General features: G+C 44.1%; 2 protein-coding genes and 1 long non-coding RNA gene across 3 annotated transcripts; 2 read left to right on the top strand and 1 right to left on the bottom strand.

Moving 5' to 3' along the window:
- Positions 1–493: 493 nt before the first annotated feature.
- On the bottom strand, positions 494–1,969 carry LOC123399731. The gene is made up of 2 exons (XM_045094118.1): positions 1,245–1,969; positions 494–725 (listed from the first exon to the last, which is right to left on the bottom strand). The coding sequence occupies exons 1-2, from the start codon at positions 1,950–1,952 to the stop codon at positions 636–638; spliced, it is 798 nt and encodes a 265-aa protein (XP_044950053.1). The 5' UTR covers positions 1,953–1,969; the 3' UTR covers positions 494–635.
- Positions 1,970–5,188: 3,219 nt separating this feature from the next.
- LOC123399733 lies at positions 5,189–8,969 on the top strand. Its single transcript, XM_045094119.1, has 4 exons — positions 5,189–5,336; positions 5,949–6,071; positions 6,425–6,504; positions 8,652–8,969. Exons 1-4 carry the CDS (start codon positions 5,269–5,271, stop codon positions 8,669–8,671), a joined length of 291 nt encoding a protein of 96 aa, XP_044950054.1. The 5' UTR covers positions 5,189–5,268; the 3' UTR covers positions 8,672–8,969.
- A 1,982-nt stretch (positions 8,970–10,951) lies between these two features.
- On the top strand, positions 10,952–12,806 carry LOC123399734. The gene is made up of 3 exons (XR_006610421.1): positions 10,952–11,078; positions 12,094–12,202; positions 12,322–12,806. It is a non-coding gene; the product is annotated as an uncharacterized LOC123399734 (long non-coding RNA).
- The last annotated feature ends 5,311 nt before the right edge of the window (positions 12,807–18,117 follow it).

Below are 18,117 nucleotides of genomic sequence, written 5' to 3'. Positions count from 1 at the left end.
AACTCATCTACCTCTCCGTCTCTCTTGCTGGATCAAGAAGGCCGAGATCATCGTCGAGCTGTACGTGTGTTGAACGCGGAGGTGCCGTCCATTCGGCACTAGATCGTGGGACGGATCGCGGGACGGTTCGCGGGGTGGATCGAGGGACGTGAGGACGTTCCACTACATCAACCGTGTTCACTAACGCTTCTGCTGTACGATCTACAAGGGTACGTAGATCGGAAATCCCCTCTCGTAGATGGACAACACCATGATAGGTCTTCGTGCGCGTAGGAAATTTTTTGTTTCCCATGCGACGTTCCCCAACATTAGTTGGTCATATTTACAAGTATTTGTACCTAGTATGGCCAAATTTATTTCACGAACATGTTTTCCGTCAGGAACCCCAGCTGAGCCTGTTAATGAAACATCATGTACCACAATATAAATAACAGAGTAGAACAGATATATTATACAATAGAAAGGTAAGTAAAGTAGACCTTTTTTAATGTCGTTCCTTGACTGTGCTGAAGCCTGCTTGACTTTAGGCTCTTCAACTCTTTGGTGCACCCTTCCCACCTGACTTGTTGTATAATCATGTCTCGACTGTCTCTCTTGGTACTTGGACAGGCAAAAGATTACCAGTAGCACAACAACTATGAACAGCACAATAGCAAGAAAAACGTATCCAACGGTCTTGAGAGTTGAAGGCTTCTGTTTCCCGGAGGATGATCTGCTGTCTCGAGCTGTGGATCCACCAGAAGAGCTCAAGGGTGTATTAGACAATGAAGGAGTTCCTGAAGGGGATGAAGGGGATGATGGTGTTTGTGTTTGTGTAGGGCCTATCGGTGTTAAATAGGGTGACGCAGAAGGAGCAATGCTGGTATTAAATGGGTTCCCATCATTTCTGTAGGAAAAAGAATTAGTCGGTTGATAAGCTGTGGACCTAGAACTGCCTTTTTCACAACTCTATCTCTGAATCAGCAATCCAACTTGCGTTGCTTAGAACGGTCAGTGAGATTCAGAGTTTATTCCCTGTCATTCTTTAAGTTACCAGACTACCATTGATACGAATGACAAACTGTATGTGCAACTCTTACAATGGCTTGCAGCCTGAATACGGTGCATCCAAAATTTGCCAGCCATGAGTATCCTCTTACTAAGCTAATTATAGGTACTAACCAGCGACCATTAACTGATTGCAAAACAAGGTTCCACTGAAGGACGGCGCAAATATCGGAAGATGAAGCGGAGAGGAGTCGGACCTTTTCCTCGAGCCTCTTGAGTTGGTCTACGTGCTGCTTGGCCTTCTTCTTAGAGCCTCCCCGCACCTCCTCCTCCTCCTCAGCTTCCTCTCCATCCTCCCACTCATCCTCATCCTCGTCCGAGACGGGCAGGTCCACTGAACGCCGCACGAAGAGAGGAGCGACTCGATCAGAAAAACGGAGGAGTAGACAGCAGGGGAAGAGAACGCGAAGGGGTTGGAATCGCACCGGATGCGGTCGGTCCGCGTCTGGCGTCGCGTAACGGCGGAGGAGGTCTGCCGGCGGGGAATTTGAACAGTGGCGGCGATCAGACCGAAGAGGAGGAAAAGTCGAGCGATTCGATGGCGTGGAGGCGCCCGAGGTCGAGGTTGTCCGGGTGGAGGGAGTAGCCGCGCAGGGAAAGGAGGGGAGGCGGCGCTGGCGGTGGCGGCTCCGGTGACCGGCCGGCGGGCAGGGAGACGAGCTTCTGTTGAGGCGGTGGGGCTCAGTGTGGGCTGCTTCCTCGGGATCGAGCCTTGGCTCTCCCGAGGCGTGCGGTTGCGGGCGGGCTTGGATCAGGGTGATCCTTCTTCCCTGCCCTCCCCTACATGGCCAACGGCACGAGGTGCGGCGACCTTCTCCGCCCCCCCGCCATGGCTCCTCTCTCTCCCCCACCAGCGCCCTTCTCACCCCTTCTCCACTCCTAGCTGATCCCCAAGGCTGCACCATCCCTATCTTATTAGATCTGGTCCGGACGATCAGTGGACGGAGCTCCCCTAATGGCCCTGCTAGAGCTGAGCGAGGATGAGGAGACCATCACCTGCTCTAGCTGCGCAAGGCCACGTGTAGAGGCTGACCTTATCCTCCATCAAGGTTGCATAGCTCCCTTCCTCTGCTTGATTTCCTAATTTCTTATATATGTAGCTTGCAGTTTTTGTGACCCGGTGGCATAGAAATCAGGGTCCTATGCATGCTAAATGTGCAGCTTGGCGTGGCTCTTGGCGCACACACAATTCATCAAATGAACAGAGCACTTTTGGAGTACTCATATTTCCTAGAGCAATATGACTTACATTTAGTTTTGTGTCGTCATGGAAATTCAGATGAGCGTTCCGCAGCGTGTTCAGAATAATACTTTGCAAAGGACACCAGCGCGACATGGAGCAGCAGCAGCATGTCCTGCAGCTTCGACGACCCCAATGAGTCTGCAGTCGTGCTCAACTCCCGCCAGGAGGGCGTGGAGGAGTTTCCCCTTGAACCCGATGACCTGATTCTCAGGTTCTTAATTTAGCCTATTTTTTGTTGTTGGTTACTCCTTTGTTTCTTTGTACATGTTATGAATAATGGTGCTTTGGAACAGTTCAACATGTAGTTCTTGATGGGATTTAGTAATTTTGTTCGTTGAACAAGATCGTGGAAGTGAAGGATGTTGATTGAAGTGCAACTATTATCCTTTTTTTTCTTTCTTTCTTAGTTTTTTTTGAGGTTTTTCTCAGATGTTTTTCTTTCTTATATAAGATGTCTGAGATTTGTTATTTGGTTCTAGCTGCACGGCACCTCATTGATTGAACACCAGAAAATAACGTGCATCTTTTTCCCAGCTAAAAAAATCATGTGAGTATTTTTTTTAATTTAGTCAAGTTCTATCTGGTGGTTTCTTTTGGACTGGAGCCTGATTTCCCTTCAATTTCACTGAGTACAAAAGGTTCACATGTTTTGGTTTTCTATTTTATATGAAGCAAGCAAATCGCTTTGTCTCATACAGAATCAAGGTTCTGCTACTTAGGATGCACTCAATTTGCCTTTGCTCGGGTCCTGAAAATTGCTATGTTGATTTTGTTTTGAATTTGCAAGAATGTAGATTAAATCCAAATGTCCAATGATAAGAAAATATTAGCCTTTTATTTACAGAAGATAATCCGGGCCTGCTGTCAATTTTGTAAACACAAAAGACCTTGGGCGCACTGTATATCTATTGCCGAGGATCTCAGGAGTCCCATTAGTTACAAATTATGGCTCTAATACAACACATGACACACATACAAGTAGGAGATGTCATGTTGTTACTTTTTGGAACTTTGGTCGGTATTCATTGGCGCTCAACATAAAAAAGATTATTGTTTAGCTTCCGAGTGTTGGTGGATGTCTTGCTCATTATCTCTTTTTTTCCTTGTTGGCGGCACTGAGTGGCTATGCAAGAAAAACATCATTCGGTTTAGATCACGAGTCACTTGAGTGGTGTCCTGAAAACAACCTGATCAAGATTGGAGCTGATGGGCACTTGAGACGTTGGTTTTTGATGGAACTGCAGCCAAATGGATATCTCACATTGCCAAGCAAAAGATCAGTTATCTCGTGTAAGGTCTAAATGTTACGGGTGATAATGGCTCTAAAGAAAGGAACAGCTAACTGACCTAAACGACAAACAATTTTGCTGTCTTGAATTCGTGAGGGCTGACGACAAAAATTAGGTATTGACGTCTTGTACGTAATACAGAAGTCGACAAAGATTGAAAATAGACCACGTAGTGCACCAAAAAAAACACCCCAGACTATGTAAAGACACCCTTTGCGGGCACGTAGGCTGACGACATTGTTTGCCGTCATGGGCAGACGGCAAAACTTTTGCCGTCTGTAATTCTGTCTTTGCCGTCTGTAGCGTCATGACGGCAAAATGCATGATTCCTGTAGTGGCAGGGGAGGAACGAGGCCGGATCTGACACGAGACACCCTGGATCCATTCGTCCCCTGCTGGAATGAAACAGAGGTGAGATCGGGACGCCGACGGAGCTGCATGGCGCGTGCAGAATGGGAGGCAGAGAGGGATTAGAGAGAAGAAGAGAGGAGAGGAGGAAGAAGAAGCAGCAGGGGCGCGGTGGCTCGGCTCGCTCTTGATCGGGATCAGCGGTGGCTCGGCTCGCTTTGGATCTGGAGAGGAGGAAGAAGAAGAACCAGCGGGCGGTGCCTCTGGATCGGGATCCCCTCCTGTTCGCTGCGGGCTCAACCCTTCCCCAGCAAGAGCAGGGGTGCGCCCGCGCGTCCTCCTCCTTGTACAGCCTCAAATCCCTCATCCATTTCCCCGTTCTTCTCTGACTCTAGCTGTGTTAAACTCATAGTATCCTTACCATTTCCTGATCTTTTTCCCTCTCATGTTGTTTTATTTTCTATTGCTGCATGTTCTTCAGCTACCCGTGGAAGGAGGTCCATATACACGGGACAATCTGTGGTCAGAAGTTTAGAGAACATCTTTTCCCCATATTTTCAGTTCAGACATCCTCAACATTGCTGTCGTTACCGGTTTAGTTTGCCTCATGAGAAAGTACTTTGTGCAATTTTTCTCCGGTGGTACTTGCGGGAAGCTCTAGCTCTGTTTGGTCGTACTAGACTTACTCACTCACCTTCATAAGTTCACAGTAGAATTTAATTAAGCAAGACAGCAGAATCAGAGGTATACATATTGTGTAATCTGTACTCTATAGTATATCATGTGAAGATATTAAACCTACCATCGGTCCATGTGTAGTTGTGAACTTTGTCTTTCATTCATATATGTACTTTTTATAATGAAATTGTGCAAATTTTTGTCAATTCTAAAAAAGATCATGAATGGAAAAGTATTCTAAAAGTTTAAAAAACAATGGTTTGTGACTTATAAAATAGTTTTTCATTCATAAAATGTTTGTTAAAAATGATCACGCATTTTTTGTCCCGTTGCAACGCACGGGCCCTTTTGCTAGTTAGGGATAAGCCTTTTTCTAGTAGTGTCAATCTCATTGTCTTGCCTTTCCTTGCAGGTCGCAACAGAGCCGTGGACGTAGTCCAGGTGGCTGCCAAATTCAAGTTCCAAGAGGCTTTTGTGCTGGGACTGCAGGTTCATGTTTTTTTTTTTAGAAAAACCTTGTTTGTTTCCTATATAGGTGATGCACGTGAGCTGATTTGGGCCTTTTCATCTTGGTCTGTGCAGAATTGGAGGATTCGACGGTTCATATTAGGTGAGTGTGAATTGGTAGCATCTCTCTCACGTCAATTTGGTAGCAGCCTTTGGATGTCAGGTGGCGGCCATGGCGCTCGTAGATACGCTGACGCTCTAAGGAGGCAAAACTCCAGTTTTGGGTAATTGCAAACAATGAAACTCCATTCTTGTGTAATTACAAACAAGAGACACTTTTAGACGGCAGACTTCTGCCATTATTCTCTCCCGGCGAACCTCCTGATAAATGAAATATGATATTTGATTATATACGCTGGCCTGTTTACGTAAAATAGAATGCCATATTAGGGTGCATCAATCATTGGAGTGTTAGGATAAAACTGAAAAAATGAAAGCATCGATAGTCTATCCTAATGGTAACTGCACTATCTGTTTAGTGGAGTAAACATATTCAGGTTGCACAAGCATACCAGTGAGGGAGGGGTCTGCTTAACTGTTCTTACAGATGCAAGATAAAAATACTTCCATATTAGTATTTGTTTTCTCTTCAAAATATTCGGAGGCCCTTAAATAATGGCTGATGATACTTATCTTTGATAAGGACAATAGTAAATTAGCAAGTCAAGCCGTCAAGTTGCTTTAAGAATTGCACTTTCTACTTTCATGGAGAATATCGATGCAACCTCAAATTAAGTATAATAATCTTGGCTAATTGAAAAGGGTGTTGAATTTTGAGTGTTATGCGGAATTAGCTGAATCACGTAATATGTATTGATCTGTACATGGTTCTTCGGGGGCTTACACCATCGCCGTTCCTCGGGACTCGGAAGGAGGAGCGTCGTCCATAGACGAAAGAGGAGGTTGAGACATCTATGGCGCCTGCTGCAGCGACCACGAGTACCACATCAAAAAGAAAGGTACTACTGCATCAACTCAGGCCGCCCTGAACAACCATTACATAATGTTGTGTTGTTACGACATGTGAATTTAATTGGTACCGGTGATAAATAAGCTAAGCCAGCCATGAGTGTTGTGGCAAGAGAGTTTCAGATTTTTTGGTAGATGCAAGGGAGAGCCCACATACTTTGTTTTCTATGGAGTAGCATCCTTTCAGAATTCAATGAACGTCATTTTTTGATCATTTTCTATGTGCAAATTTACTTTTACCCTGTTTGTAAGCCATGCAAATTTCTTATGCAGTATTTTGTTGGAAGATGGATTTGTATTACTAATGTTGAGCTGGGTATTACATTTTCTTTCAAGGAAACAGACCAAACCAAGCTGCAATTTCACATGTAAACTGCTACCCTGCTCGTCTCCCGGCAAGGCACATCTACCTCTCATGTGAAGGTAAGGCCGTCTTTGCCTCTTCCTTCAGCTTTTCCTCTGTTTTTTGTTACACGACTTTGTGGTGCTTGGTGCATACATCATTCCCTCCTGTCAATTGATTGAACAACTCCGCTTCATGTGATTGTGTTATCAAACTCCTTTTTGTGTATGTAGAAAAACAAAGGAAACTCCAGTTTTGGGTAATTGGAAACAATGAAACTCCATTTTTGTGTAATTAAAAACAAGAGATTTTTCTTTGTTTTTCTTGTTTTGTTTGTAACTTGCTGCCAGGGAGAGCCTTGGATCTAGCTAATTATTTACAAAGTACATGTTTGTTGCCTTGCTTGGTTTATTGGCCATATTCTGACCTATGTTCGTAGATCGCATCGCTCGCCTCGTCCGCCTCCGGGTAACTCTCCGGCGGCGCGCTCCCTCGATCCGCTCTTCTCCAGCTCCGAGTGCGGCCTCTTCCCCTTCCCCGTGCGCGCGACTCGAATCACACCGAGCCTTCTCCAGCGCCTCCTCGCACCGGCGACTAGCGGCGCATCCAGCAGGAACACCAGACCCCATCTCCGCCCCTCCCGCTTCGCCGCTGCCGGAGGGGACGCCGGCGAAGCCGCGCGCGCCCCGTGGATGGCGGCGGCGGGGCCCCTCGCGTCGGCCCTCGGGCTCTGGCGGCGGCGCCTCGCGTCGGCGGTTGCGGGATCCGCTGTGATCTCGCCAATCGGCGGCGGCGGAGGGAGGATCCCGGGCTCCATGGCCGGATCTGGCGGGGCACTCGGCCCTGGTGGTAGAGCGGCAGCCGGGCGAGGCTGCGATGGTCGGCTGGGCACGAGCAGTGTCCAGGGCGCGTGGTGCAGTGGCCTTGGTCGTGATGGTGTGGCGGCCATGCTCAGCGGTCGGTGCCGGTGGATATCCAACGCAGCTCCGGGAGAAATCCTTGCTCCGGTCTTCATCGGAGCCGTGACGGCGACGCTCGTGGGTGCCGCTATCTTTCTTGGAAGCGTCGTTGTGGAGGTGTGTTGTTCCACTTCGTCGGCCGCTGCCCGCACCGCCACCTGCGCTCCCCCAGGTCCTGATATGTGGGCTTCTCTCCTGCAGATTCTTAGCGGTGCCGGCGTGGTTGCCGGGGCCCTACCTGTGGGTGAAGCCGGTGGAGGAGATTCGGATTGGGGAAATCCCTTGGTTGGCCCAGGCCGGCCGCGCCGACGACGACGCTCAAGGGCGCCGTTATTCTTTTTGGAGACGTCGGTATACATCTGCTCCTCTGCTCCCATTCCTTGCCTCTCGGGTCAAAACCCTAACTCCGGTGGGCGGCGGCGGCGTCCTTGATGTCGTGACCTTCATGAAGGCGTCGCCTTGAGGGCTGAGTGGTGGTGGGCACTGTGTGGGTCCTGAACGGTTGCTGGTGGTGGGCACTGCTTCGGGGGAAACCCTAGGATCTGGTCTTCCAGATCGGATGATGGCGGTACTGCGGTGCCGTTTCTCTCTTGGGAGCATCGTTTGTGGAGCAGCGCTGGCAGACTGAGGCAGGAGGTGGAGCGGCTTCGTCTTGCACGGAATTTCGGTGGAGCTGTCAAGTCATGCCTGGTCGACAGGTGCTACGCTGAGTCATGCCTGGTTGGCAGGTGCTACGCACGACAGATCTTCCGGAGTCTTCGCATCTGGACGGATGAGCGCAGGACGGTGGATCCGTTGGGCGCCGTGGTGGCGTCGACAGATGATTGGACTGGCAAGGATGATGCGGATCTCTTTCCTGAAGATGGGTCAGTGGTTCGAGGATGATGGCGGCTGGTAAAACGTGTGCGTGAGGTGTGCGTTTTAGGTGTGCTGCACCGACTGTTGTTCCCGATACGTTATGTGGATGGATTGGAAACAACACCGGTCTTAAATATGTGGAGTGAGAGCACTCTACATTATCGAGTTTGTAGGTGTGAGTGATGGATTTGGATGAACTGATGTATACTCTTGTTAGGCCTTTGTGGAATAATTAATAAAATGGCTGCATGCATCAATTGATGCAGAGGTCAGAGGTTTAACCTCTTTTTCTAAAAAAAAAATGTTCGTGTATGCATATATGCAAGGTGGCCACTGGTGAGCTCTACCTAAGATCTCCTCGCTCTCGTTTCTACCAGCGGGCAACTCACCGGTTTTTCTCCGATTTGCAGGGTCGCGGCTACCGCAATAGCGCTGATGCTGTGCGACAAGGAGGCGCACGAGTTCATCAACCGTTCCATCTCGGATGATACCACCAGATTAGTATAAGCATGGATGAAGTGTAATATCGTGGACTGAGTTGCTAGAATTCACATTGCCATGGTTACTGGCTGGGCATACTGTATGCGCACAATCATTTTGACCTATGCCAAATGAGTTAAAAATAAAGAGTTAGCCTGCAGATGTAAGTTGCTGAATCTTTTTTGTACACTTCATGCTCATATTTGATAATATTTACCAAGCAATAATCATTTCCTAGATGTATTTTCCTTCCCGGTGCTTATTTCTAACAATGAATGCATGCTCTGTTATTTAGGGAGAAACTTAGTTGAGGACTCAGTAGAATACTTTAATTTCCCTACCCTTTACTGTTATTTCTTTTCTTTTGAATGGTTCCCAATCTGAGTATGTGTACATATTCAGCTAAGTTAATCATGCACTTCATAATTGTTTGACACGCCAGAAAGGTTAACTATTAATCGTGCATATTAGGAAGGTTTGCATTTTTTGCACCTTGTTGTTGTTTTTTGCATTAGATATGCCCCCTCTAGATATGTATGCTATTAAGCAAAACTATGGAAACAGAAAATGGATGAGACTCTTGTTTCAGAATATCATGAGCAAGAGACCAAGCAAGAGATAACACAATTTTTTGGTTGCTACTTAATCAACGGTCTTATAGTAATTAATTGATTAACGCTTGCCAGTTAAAATCTGCAACCTTTCGTAAAAGCAGTGTAACTTCATTACCTTTTTTCTAGCCACATATAGTTACATTTTTACCTTTACTTGGTGTATGAACTATATGGTGATATACTATATTTACTTAACATCAGGGCACATGTTTGACACTTTTTTTCTTCGAGAAAACGCAAAAAGCCTTTGCGTTTCATTGCATTGAAAGAGGGGGGGGGGGACATCCTCCTAAGAGGCCTGGTGTTACAAGTGAATCAATGGATGTCCCAAGAGGATGGTAGGGTGACTCTAAGCCCTTTGGCTCCTGCCTTAGCCCAATTCCTGGACTCGTCCTTGATCGCAGCGTCTAGCTCGACTAAGGATGGGGTTACATGATCGAATACACACGCGTTTCTATGCTTCCAGATTCATCCAAGGAACCAGGAGCGCAACGGAGGCCAACGCTTTACGGAGCAGGGGCATAGCATCGCGAGTCCGCAGCCACCAGTCGTGGAGCGTGGCGTCCTGGTCAGGCACCGGAGTCGGGAGACGCAGCCAGGACATGCTTCCGTGCCAGGTCTGCTTCGCGAATGGGCATGCGAGCAGCAGGTGTTGCATAGATTCCGGCTCTTGATCGCATAAGAGGCACCGAGGGTGGTGTGTGAGGTCATGGCGGGCGAGGCGCTCCGCAGTCCAGCAGCGGTCCTGGCTGGCGAGCCAGTGGAAGAATCTGACCTTCGGCGGGGTCCAGTTCTTCCATATCAGCTTCCATGAGCGGCAAGTGATAGATCCGTGAAAGGTGGCCTGGTAGCAGGACCTAGCGGTGTAGCTGCCGTTGGCTGTCCATTTCCATGTCAGCTTGTCTGGCTCATGGAAAAGGGTGGCGCGAGACACCAGCATCCAGAGTTGGAGGTACTGCCCAATCTCCTGGAGGCCAGAATGCCGCGGATGTCCCGCGCCCAAGCATTGCCGTGAACGCCCTCCGCCACCGTCCGGGAATTCCTGCGATTTTTGGGGATGCACAAGTACAGCGCGGGCGCGTGCTCGCGGATGGAGAGGCCGAGAAGCCATCGGTCCTCCCAAAAGAGCGATGTGGTTCCATCCCCGAGCTGCATGATGGTGGAGGCGTGGTATTTTGTTGTGTCATTTCTTCAACCTGGCACCTCCGCGAGCAATGTCGTTCTTTCCATGTGGATATACCGAGGGCTCCTCTCTGCCCCCTGAACTACTTCAAATATCGGATAATTCAGCGAAAGAATTCTTCACAAAGATAAAATTTTGTTATATACAATAGGATATTAATTATGTAGGTATATATGTCATACAGTCCTGTATACGGTGTGGAGCTTTTTTCAACTTCACCTTACAATTATGAAGCTCATTTTACTTTGAATTAAAATTGTGTAGTTGGAAAAGATGGTTATTGTAGCTTATATAATTCCCAATATTGTTACACTATTAGTTTCTCTGTTATGGCTGATGATTTCCTGATTTCTATTACACGATTTATCTTCGCATTCCGGCTGGCTTTGTGTGTTGTATATAACTGTCAGCTTTGTTTACTTTTGTTTATTAGGTTTCTTAGGGTCATTGTCCATTATTGGGTCATTGTCCATCACTGCTGCCACTACTCCTTTGGTTCTTGGTCATTGCTCTCACAAACGTCTCCTCCCGAAGTAGTTTTCTTCTGCCTTTGTTATTATGTGAGCTTCCATTGTTTTTACATTGTATGCTACATTTATCGTTCCATTTGCTTGTATAATCTGTCTTTGATTCATCTTCCACTACTGCTGCCGCTTCTCCTTTGGTTCTTTGTCACATTTGAGGTGTCATTGTTTTTACACAATAGTGAGGGCCTTTGAATAATCCTTTAGTTATTTGTCACATTCGAGACGTGAACATGCATTATCTACAATTGGTGCTTCGTGCAGTAAGCACACTCCCACCAGTGGAAAGTATATATATATATATATATATATATATATATATATTAGAGAAGGAGGTTAGACCCTCGGCCTCTGCATCAATCGATGCATGCAACCATCTTATTAATTATTCCACAAAGGTCTAAACCAGTGGAAAGTAATATGTGTTTAGTCTTTGTCTTAAGTGATTTGCACACAGCTCATCAATTTAGCTTTAAAAATGAAATGGGTTGCTCCTCTCATTTCTAGATAGATACACATGAACACATTTCTATTTTGACCTTACATGTAGTTTCAGAATGAATTGTTTGCTTATCAAAAATATTAAGTTGAGTTGTTAATCAGAAGGATAAACAAAATGCACCTGCCATTGATAATTAATGGCTACGTCATTGGTTATTGAAATCTACAATGCAACTTCTCGAATGCTACACCACAACGAAGCTGGCCACCGAATTCTTCTTGCCCTGCTATAGTGACGGGCGCCACCTCCTCGGCTTTGCCAGGGACCTCCTGCCCTGCGCTTACATGCTGCTCCTGGTCGTCATATCCGTTGGTGGGTTAGTAGATTGGTAGGTGGTTCATTTGTATTTTGTCAAAATTCATTGGCGATGTGAGTGGTTATCTGCTTAGTTATTTCTGGGTACATGTCCACTAGATAGGTTCTGTTACTTGGTACTCTAGAACTAGAATATATGTTGTGTTAGATTTACACTCGATTTAGGTCCACTAGATAGGTTCTGTCCCTGACCACTAGAGTAAATCTAGTTCTAAATTTTTTATTTTCTTACAGTTATATTTTCAGTGTTGGCATCTCTACCAAGCTGCGGAAGCAGATAGGTGCGCATGAGCAGCTTGTGGACGAAGCCAATGTCTAAAATGACGAATCTCCCAATAAAGTGGTACTGTATATCTTAAGTTCACCCGACATCCTCTACGTGAACCAGAATTCAACTACTAAACACATCCAGTTAGTCGAAATTAATTTTGAATCTCTGCTATTTCTCTCTCTGTTGTATAGATGCAGGATGACCATATTGTGAACTAATCAGCAAAATGAGGCCAAGAACCCGATTGCGTCGTTGCTGGTTGGACAAATCCTTGGTGAGCTGGTTGTTTGCAACACACGAGACAATCAAGAAGCTACGCAATTGTCATACTGTGCAGTCAGATATATGAATTCTTATTCAAATCAAATACGAACTGCAACAACTGCTCGACACCTAAGAGGAAAAGATGGCACAAGCGAGTTATGAAAGCAGCACTTGCAGGCATTGACGAGTTGACACAAAGACCTACATTGGCTTGAAGTCAGAGCAACGCCTTTAGACTATGAAAGACAATTTCTGATAACCTTCTATTGATGTCTCATAATCATTATGCGTATGTACTTGCTGAATATGTTGTGTCGCGTTTCTATTAGACTACGTTATGCCTAAGACTTAAGATATCTATGTGAAGTGTGAAGTTTATCGACAAGACATTTGAATGGTAGTTATGGATCCATAGTTGTATTTCTTTTATTATGTTCTTGCTTTTATTACAATCTCTCTCTTATGTTTGCTCACTTTTGTGGTCTCGTGAACGTGCTGAATTTGATGCTGCCTTGTTCATTCATGTCGATATTGAGCATCGCTATGTATTTCTTCTATCGTAATTAACTCTTTTTTCTTCATTTTATGGTAAACATGAGTTCTTACTAACTTATCATTACCTACTTAATCAAGCGTTGGGACCGGCACCCTCGCGCTAAGGCGCAATCCTGATCTAGTAACAATATGACGGAGGGGCGTGGAGCCGGTTCTCAGCATGTGCAATTGGGTGCGGTGGCCCAGGACCTCCCAAAGTCAAGGACGAAGCGTATACGGGGTTTTTATGGATAGAGTTGCAAAAATGGATCCACCCCTGAAATTTAGGAAAACAAATAGTCACAGGTCTAATTTTTTTGCACATACAGGTACATGAATAAACATTATATCAAACACACACATTGCAATGCAATGTAGCCCCTGTGGCTCCATTCCTGACACTGCACATTGCAACCTAGAAAACATAAACTAGGTTCTAAGAAACCATAAACTATGAACATTTTATGATGGTAGGAACAAAAAACAGTATTCCATGTCAAAAGAAATAAACATTATATCAAACACACACATTGCAATGCAATGTAGCCCCTGTGGCTCCATTCCTGACACTGCACATTGCAACCTAGAAAACATAAACTAGGTTCTAAGAAACCATAAACTATGAACATTTTATGATGGTAGGAACAAAAAACAGTATTCCATGTCAAAAGAAAATAGACGTAAGACTCTGAACTGTATCATAAGAAGCATCAATTTGTGTAATAGGACCATAAGAACATCTACAGTTGAATCCCTCAAATGACCCCTTATATACCTGCAGGCGCGCCCGTTCAGTGACCGGACAGAAGAGAGAAAAAAAATGATCCAATCGGACCCCTCATATCGTCTTTATATGTCCGGGTTGTCCGTGAACCCTCATATCCATCTTAAATATAAGGAGGACATGAGGTCTTGCGGATGCGTCTCGACGCGCTCGGTCAGTCCGTCACATAGGACGCGACCCCACCCCGGATCATCTTTTTTTTTCTTTATGCATTTTTTCTTTCTCTCTTTCTCTTCACCAATCACATGCAAGTGACCGGACATATGAGGAAAAAAATGAGGAGTGTGGCTGGGCGCATGAACAAATAAGGAACACGCCTGATCATTGTCGAAGCGCGTCCACGGATGTTTGAGGGTCCGAATTTGCAAGTGATGGGTGTAAATGCTCTAAGAATCGATTGAATAAGCTCTAGTAGCTAGGCCCAACTAAAGTCTGTTGTATATTCGTATAGCATGTTCATCGCCTGCTTCACAGGAGATAGATAAGCCGAGTGACAACACATTTGAACTTGGAGCTTCTCCCACGATTGGAAGTAGCATTGAGAATTTCCCACCTTGTTTGAGCTTTAAACTTCTGGTAGTTCCCTTCTTGAGTAAGCGTCAGTTGCCATGGCCAATGTCAAACACGTCGTGTTGCTCCTCCTAGTCATTTCCATTTTAATTGTTACTAGTAAGCATGCACGTGTAATGCACGATCTCATTAGAATTCAAAAATCTTACATGTCTCATTAGAATTCAAAAAATGAATTCCTAAATCTCACAGTTTCAATCTACGATATTTACAATCATGCACGTGGAATGATTTTGGAGTGCATCCATTTACTCCTTGAGTTTAAATCTTGTTGACTTATCCTTTTCTTAAACAAACGATGAGTATGTAATCGTGTACGTACAAACACACGTACTAATATATGCTATTTATGTGATTATAGAAGTACTAATTATGTATAAAGATCAACAGAGGTTCATAGACGCTCGCGTGTGGATCTGAAACCTCCATGCTCTATCCTTCTATAATATACAACTAAAAATAATATATATTTACGAAGACAAGAGAAAAGTCGGAAAAAGAAGAAAAAATCCGTTCTCTGATGACACAAACAGGTCAAGGTGAGACTACCATTTAGTGAGCAAGAATGATTGATAGCATGACCAAAAATGATAGTTTGCAGACGACAATTGAAGATATGATCTCAAGGGTCCATGCACAAAAGACTAACATTAAAGGTGAATAAAAATGTATGATAAGAAGTGGTAGTAAATCTTAGGTCAAGAAAATTACCCAAGAGAAAATATGTACCGATTGTCGAAAGAGCCTGACCAGCAGCAAACATCCATGGGAGATTTTACCACTAAAGAAGCTTCTCCATTTGATATGCTCTAAAAAGACTAATGAAATTATGAAGCACTCCTCCGCAACTTTGGAGATTTAGGTATACACACTGATTTTACAATGTGTCAGATATGTGACAAAAAAGCATAACCTACGGGAATAATGGAAGTACAAGTAAGTTATATGCATGAATAAAACACAACCTACAAGAACATAGGGGCAAAAAATTCAGAACACGGAAAATTTACATATGCCTAGAAGGTCACTGACCAAAGATTGAGATAAATGGTCAAGGATTCTTCTTAGTTGACCGGCGCTCGCTTTCCAGCTCACCCACCCGATCACGTGCTTGCCGGAGTTCCAACTGGAGGTTAGCAACATAAGATGCATCTTGCTGCTCATCCAGAAGATTTAGTTGGCGGGCTATCAAATAGGCATCATGTGATTCCATTCTTTTCATGTTATCAGGCTCCCATTTTGTTGCTTTCTCCAGAGTGGTAACATGTAGCATAGGTGAAGCACCATGAAACTGTACCTGCATAATTAAATCCGTTAGTTCTTACAAATAATTTTGCATACCACTACATGTGAAATAGTCAAGATTATAGTTGACTTCTGACTCACCTTGTGAAGCTCTTCACTCTTTCGCTCCAAAACAGAAATTGGGCTTGAAATCTCATTCTTAAGATTCTGGTGATGACCCAACGTATCTTGTTTAAGAAGCTGGACTTGTAGATGCCTCGGGATATGCTGTCGTATAGCAAATACAGCCATTATAAGTCACGAGGAGAAGCTGGACATGTAAGTTTACATATGCCTAGAAGGTTACTGACCAAAGATTGAGATAAATGGTCAAGGATTCCCATCATTTAATTCCGTGAAAAATCCAAAAATATATCACTGAGAAAATCAAGTTTCATTGACCAAAAATATAGAAAAAACACATTGCAAGATTGCATAGATAACTGTGTTCAGGAACTAATTAATAGTACTCCCTGTAAAGAAATATATAGTGATCTAAACGGTCTATACATTCCTTTACAGAGGGAGTATATATACAAAGCATCATTGGAGAACTTCCAATCATATGTGATTTCTTTGCATCACTCAACAATGTAGTATGCAAACGACAATCTTCATTAGTAAATTCAGTGAGCAAAATATAGTAGTGTCATAGACCCACAATTTATAGGCATTGCCCTTGGCAGGTTTGAAACAAAAAATAATTAGTTGTGCATGGAAATTAAACTAACAAGTGAAATACAATCCATTATGACAAGACCGCGGGGCTTGTTGAAACCCCATAACCAATTGCGCGACGGAGAAATCAAAATCTCCCATCCAAAACCCCTTTGGTATCGTCTCAATTGGTCATCCTTCATAAAACCTTATTAAAAGTCACTGGAACAATATCAAAACAGTACATCTGAGTTGCATCAATCAATACCTTGTTGCGTGGATCACTTGTTTGTAGGAAAATTACACCAGAACTTCATGTGCCCATGACATTCAAGGTTCAAAGCTCACCCTGAGAGTAGTTTGAGAATCAATTAGGGAGAAGGATTTCAGAGTGATTTTGTCTGCATCTGTAGCTAAACCTGGACGCAACATTCAAAGAATTTGTGATTCATGTATAAATAAGTTAGACATGTCAGGTGCAACACATTAGTAACGAAACAATTTTGTGAAAGAATCAGCAAAGTAGAACTTATGAGGTTTCATTATGTACCTCCAAACAAATTCTCTAAAACAATTTTCCAGCTCTTAGTGGTTCTCTCGGGACTTGGTGGACGACCTTGTAACAAGAGCACAACCATAGATGAATCAATTAATAGAACAATAGGAAGATAAAAAATTATATCGAATAGCAAAGAACATGTAAGTTAACATGAAAGTAGGACGCCTTTCTAAATCATTACAATGTATCACTATATATAAATCAAATTAAGTGCTCTAAATTCTAAACCTGTAAAAGATAGTCAAATATTATTTATACAACAGGAACCATGTTAGGTTTCACCTTAATTTTCTCTACCAGTATGTATTCAACTCTACCAAAATCCAACATAATTTAGCATTAATTTTCAATCTAGTTTTTCACATCATGCACATCAAAGTGAGAAAATGTCCAATATTTTCTCCCCTCCAACTTCCCATAATTCCCTTTCTTTAAGTTGAGAACTCCATAGCACTGTATTTGTATTTCTTATAGGCTGAGAAACAATATATATAATTAGCATATGGACTATATGTAATCAAGTGGTCACTAACTCACATATATTGTGCAGATATCTTCAATACCCTTCGTGTATGACACATCAGACCCAGTAGAGTTTAAAAAGCTGAGAACTGATCCGATTAACACGAAGAATCAAACTAAATCTAGATTGATTTCTAAAGTCAAAAGGATAAGAGCAAGAGAGCATACAAACGATGTATGTTGCTTCCGTCTACTGCAGCATGCCTCAGCTGCACTTTGGTATGTGGATTCGTGGAGCCGTGCGTCTGCGTCTGCGCCAGCGCCTGTGTGGTGAACAATTAACGTGGGCTGCTCTGGCAGAACTTGAGGGATCGATCGCTAGCCTGCAACAAATTAGCTTCACCCTGATGCACCGCTACTTGTATTACCTCATGCAGCTGCAGATTATAGCTCCTAGTTAGCACTAAACAAAATTATTTACTCTGATGCATGTGCATCAGGGAGTCACCAAGTACCTCTGGCCCGGACTGGCAGTGTGCGCTACCATCCTAAAAAACACAGACTGATGGATCGATCTCACACACTATATGCTATTTAACAGTTTAACAACATAAAATCTGCGAGCGTCTAATTTTGGGACGGAGGAAGTACTAATTATGTATAAAGATACAAACATACAAAACTACTGCAGTTTTATGATTTACAGGTCTGGCACAAGGGAAATATGTATGCTATTTAACAGTTTAACAATATCACTATGCAGTTTTCGCCTTTCGGGCCGAACATTAGTTATGAAGAACAAAGTTGAAACATGCAGCAGAAAATCAGGGGTAATAGACGCTGCTCATTTAGTGTAACATGCAGCAATGGTGG

This window comes from Hordeum vulgare, chromosome 5H (assembly GCF_904849725.1).
Source record: "Hordeum vulgare subsp. vulgare chromosome 5H, MorexV3_pseudomolecules_assembly, whole genome shotgun sequence".
In the NCBI taxonomy this organism is placed as follows: Eukaryota; Viridiplantae; Streptophyta; class Magnoliopsida; order Poales; family Poaceae; genus Hordeum; species Hordeum vulgare.
This window is presented reverse-complemented; position numbering and strand designations above follow the sequence as displayed.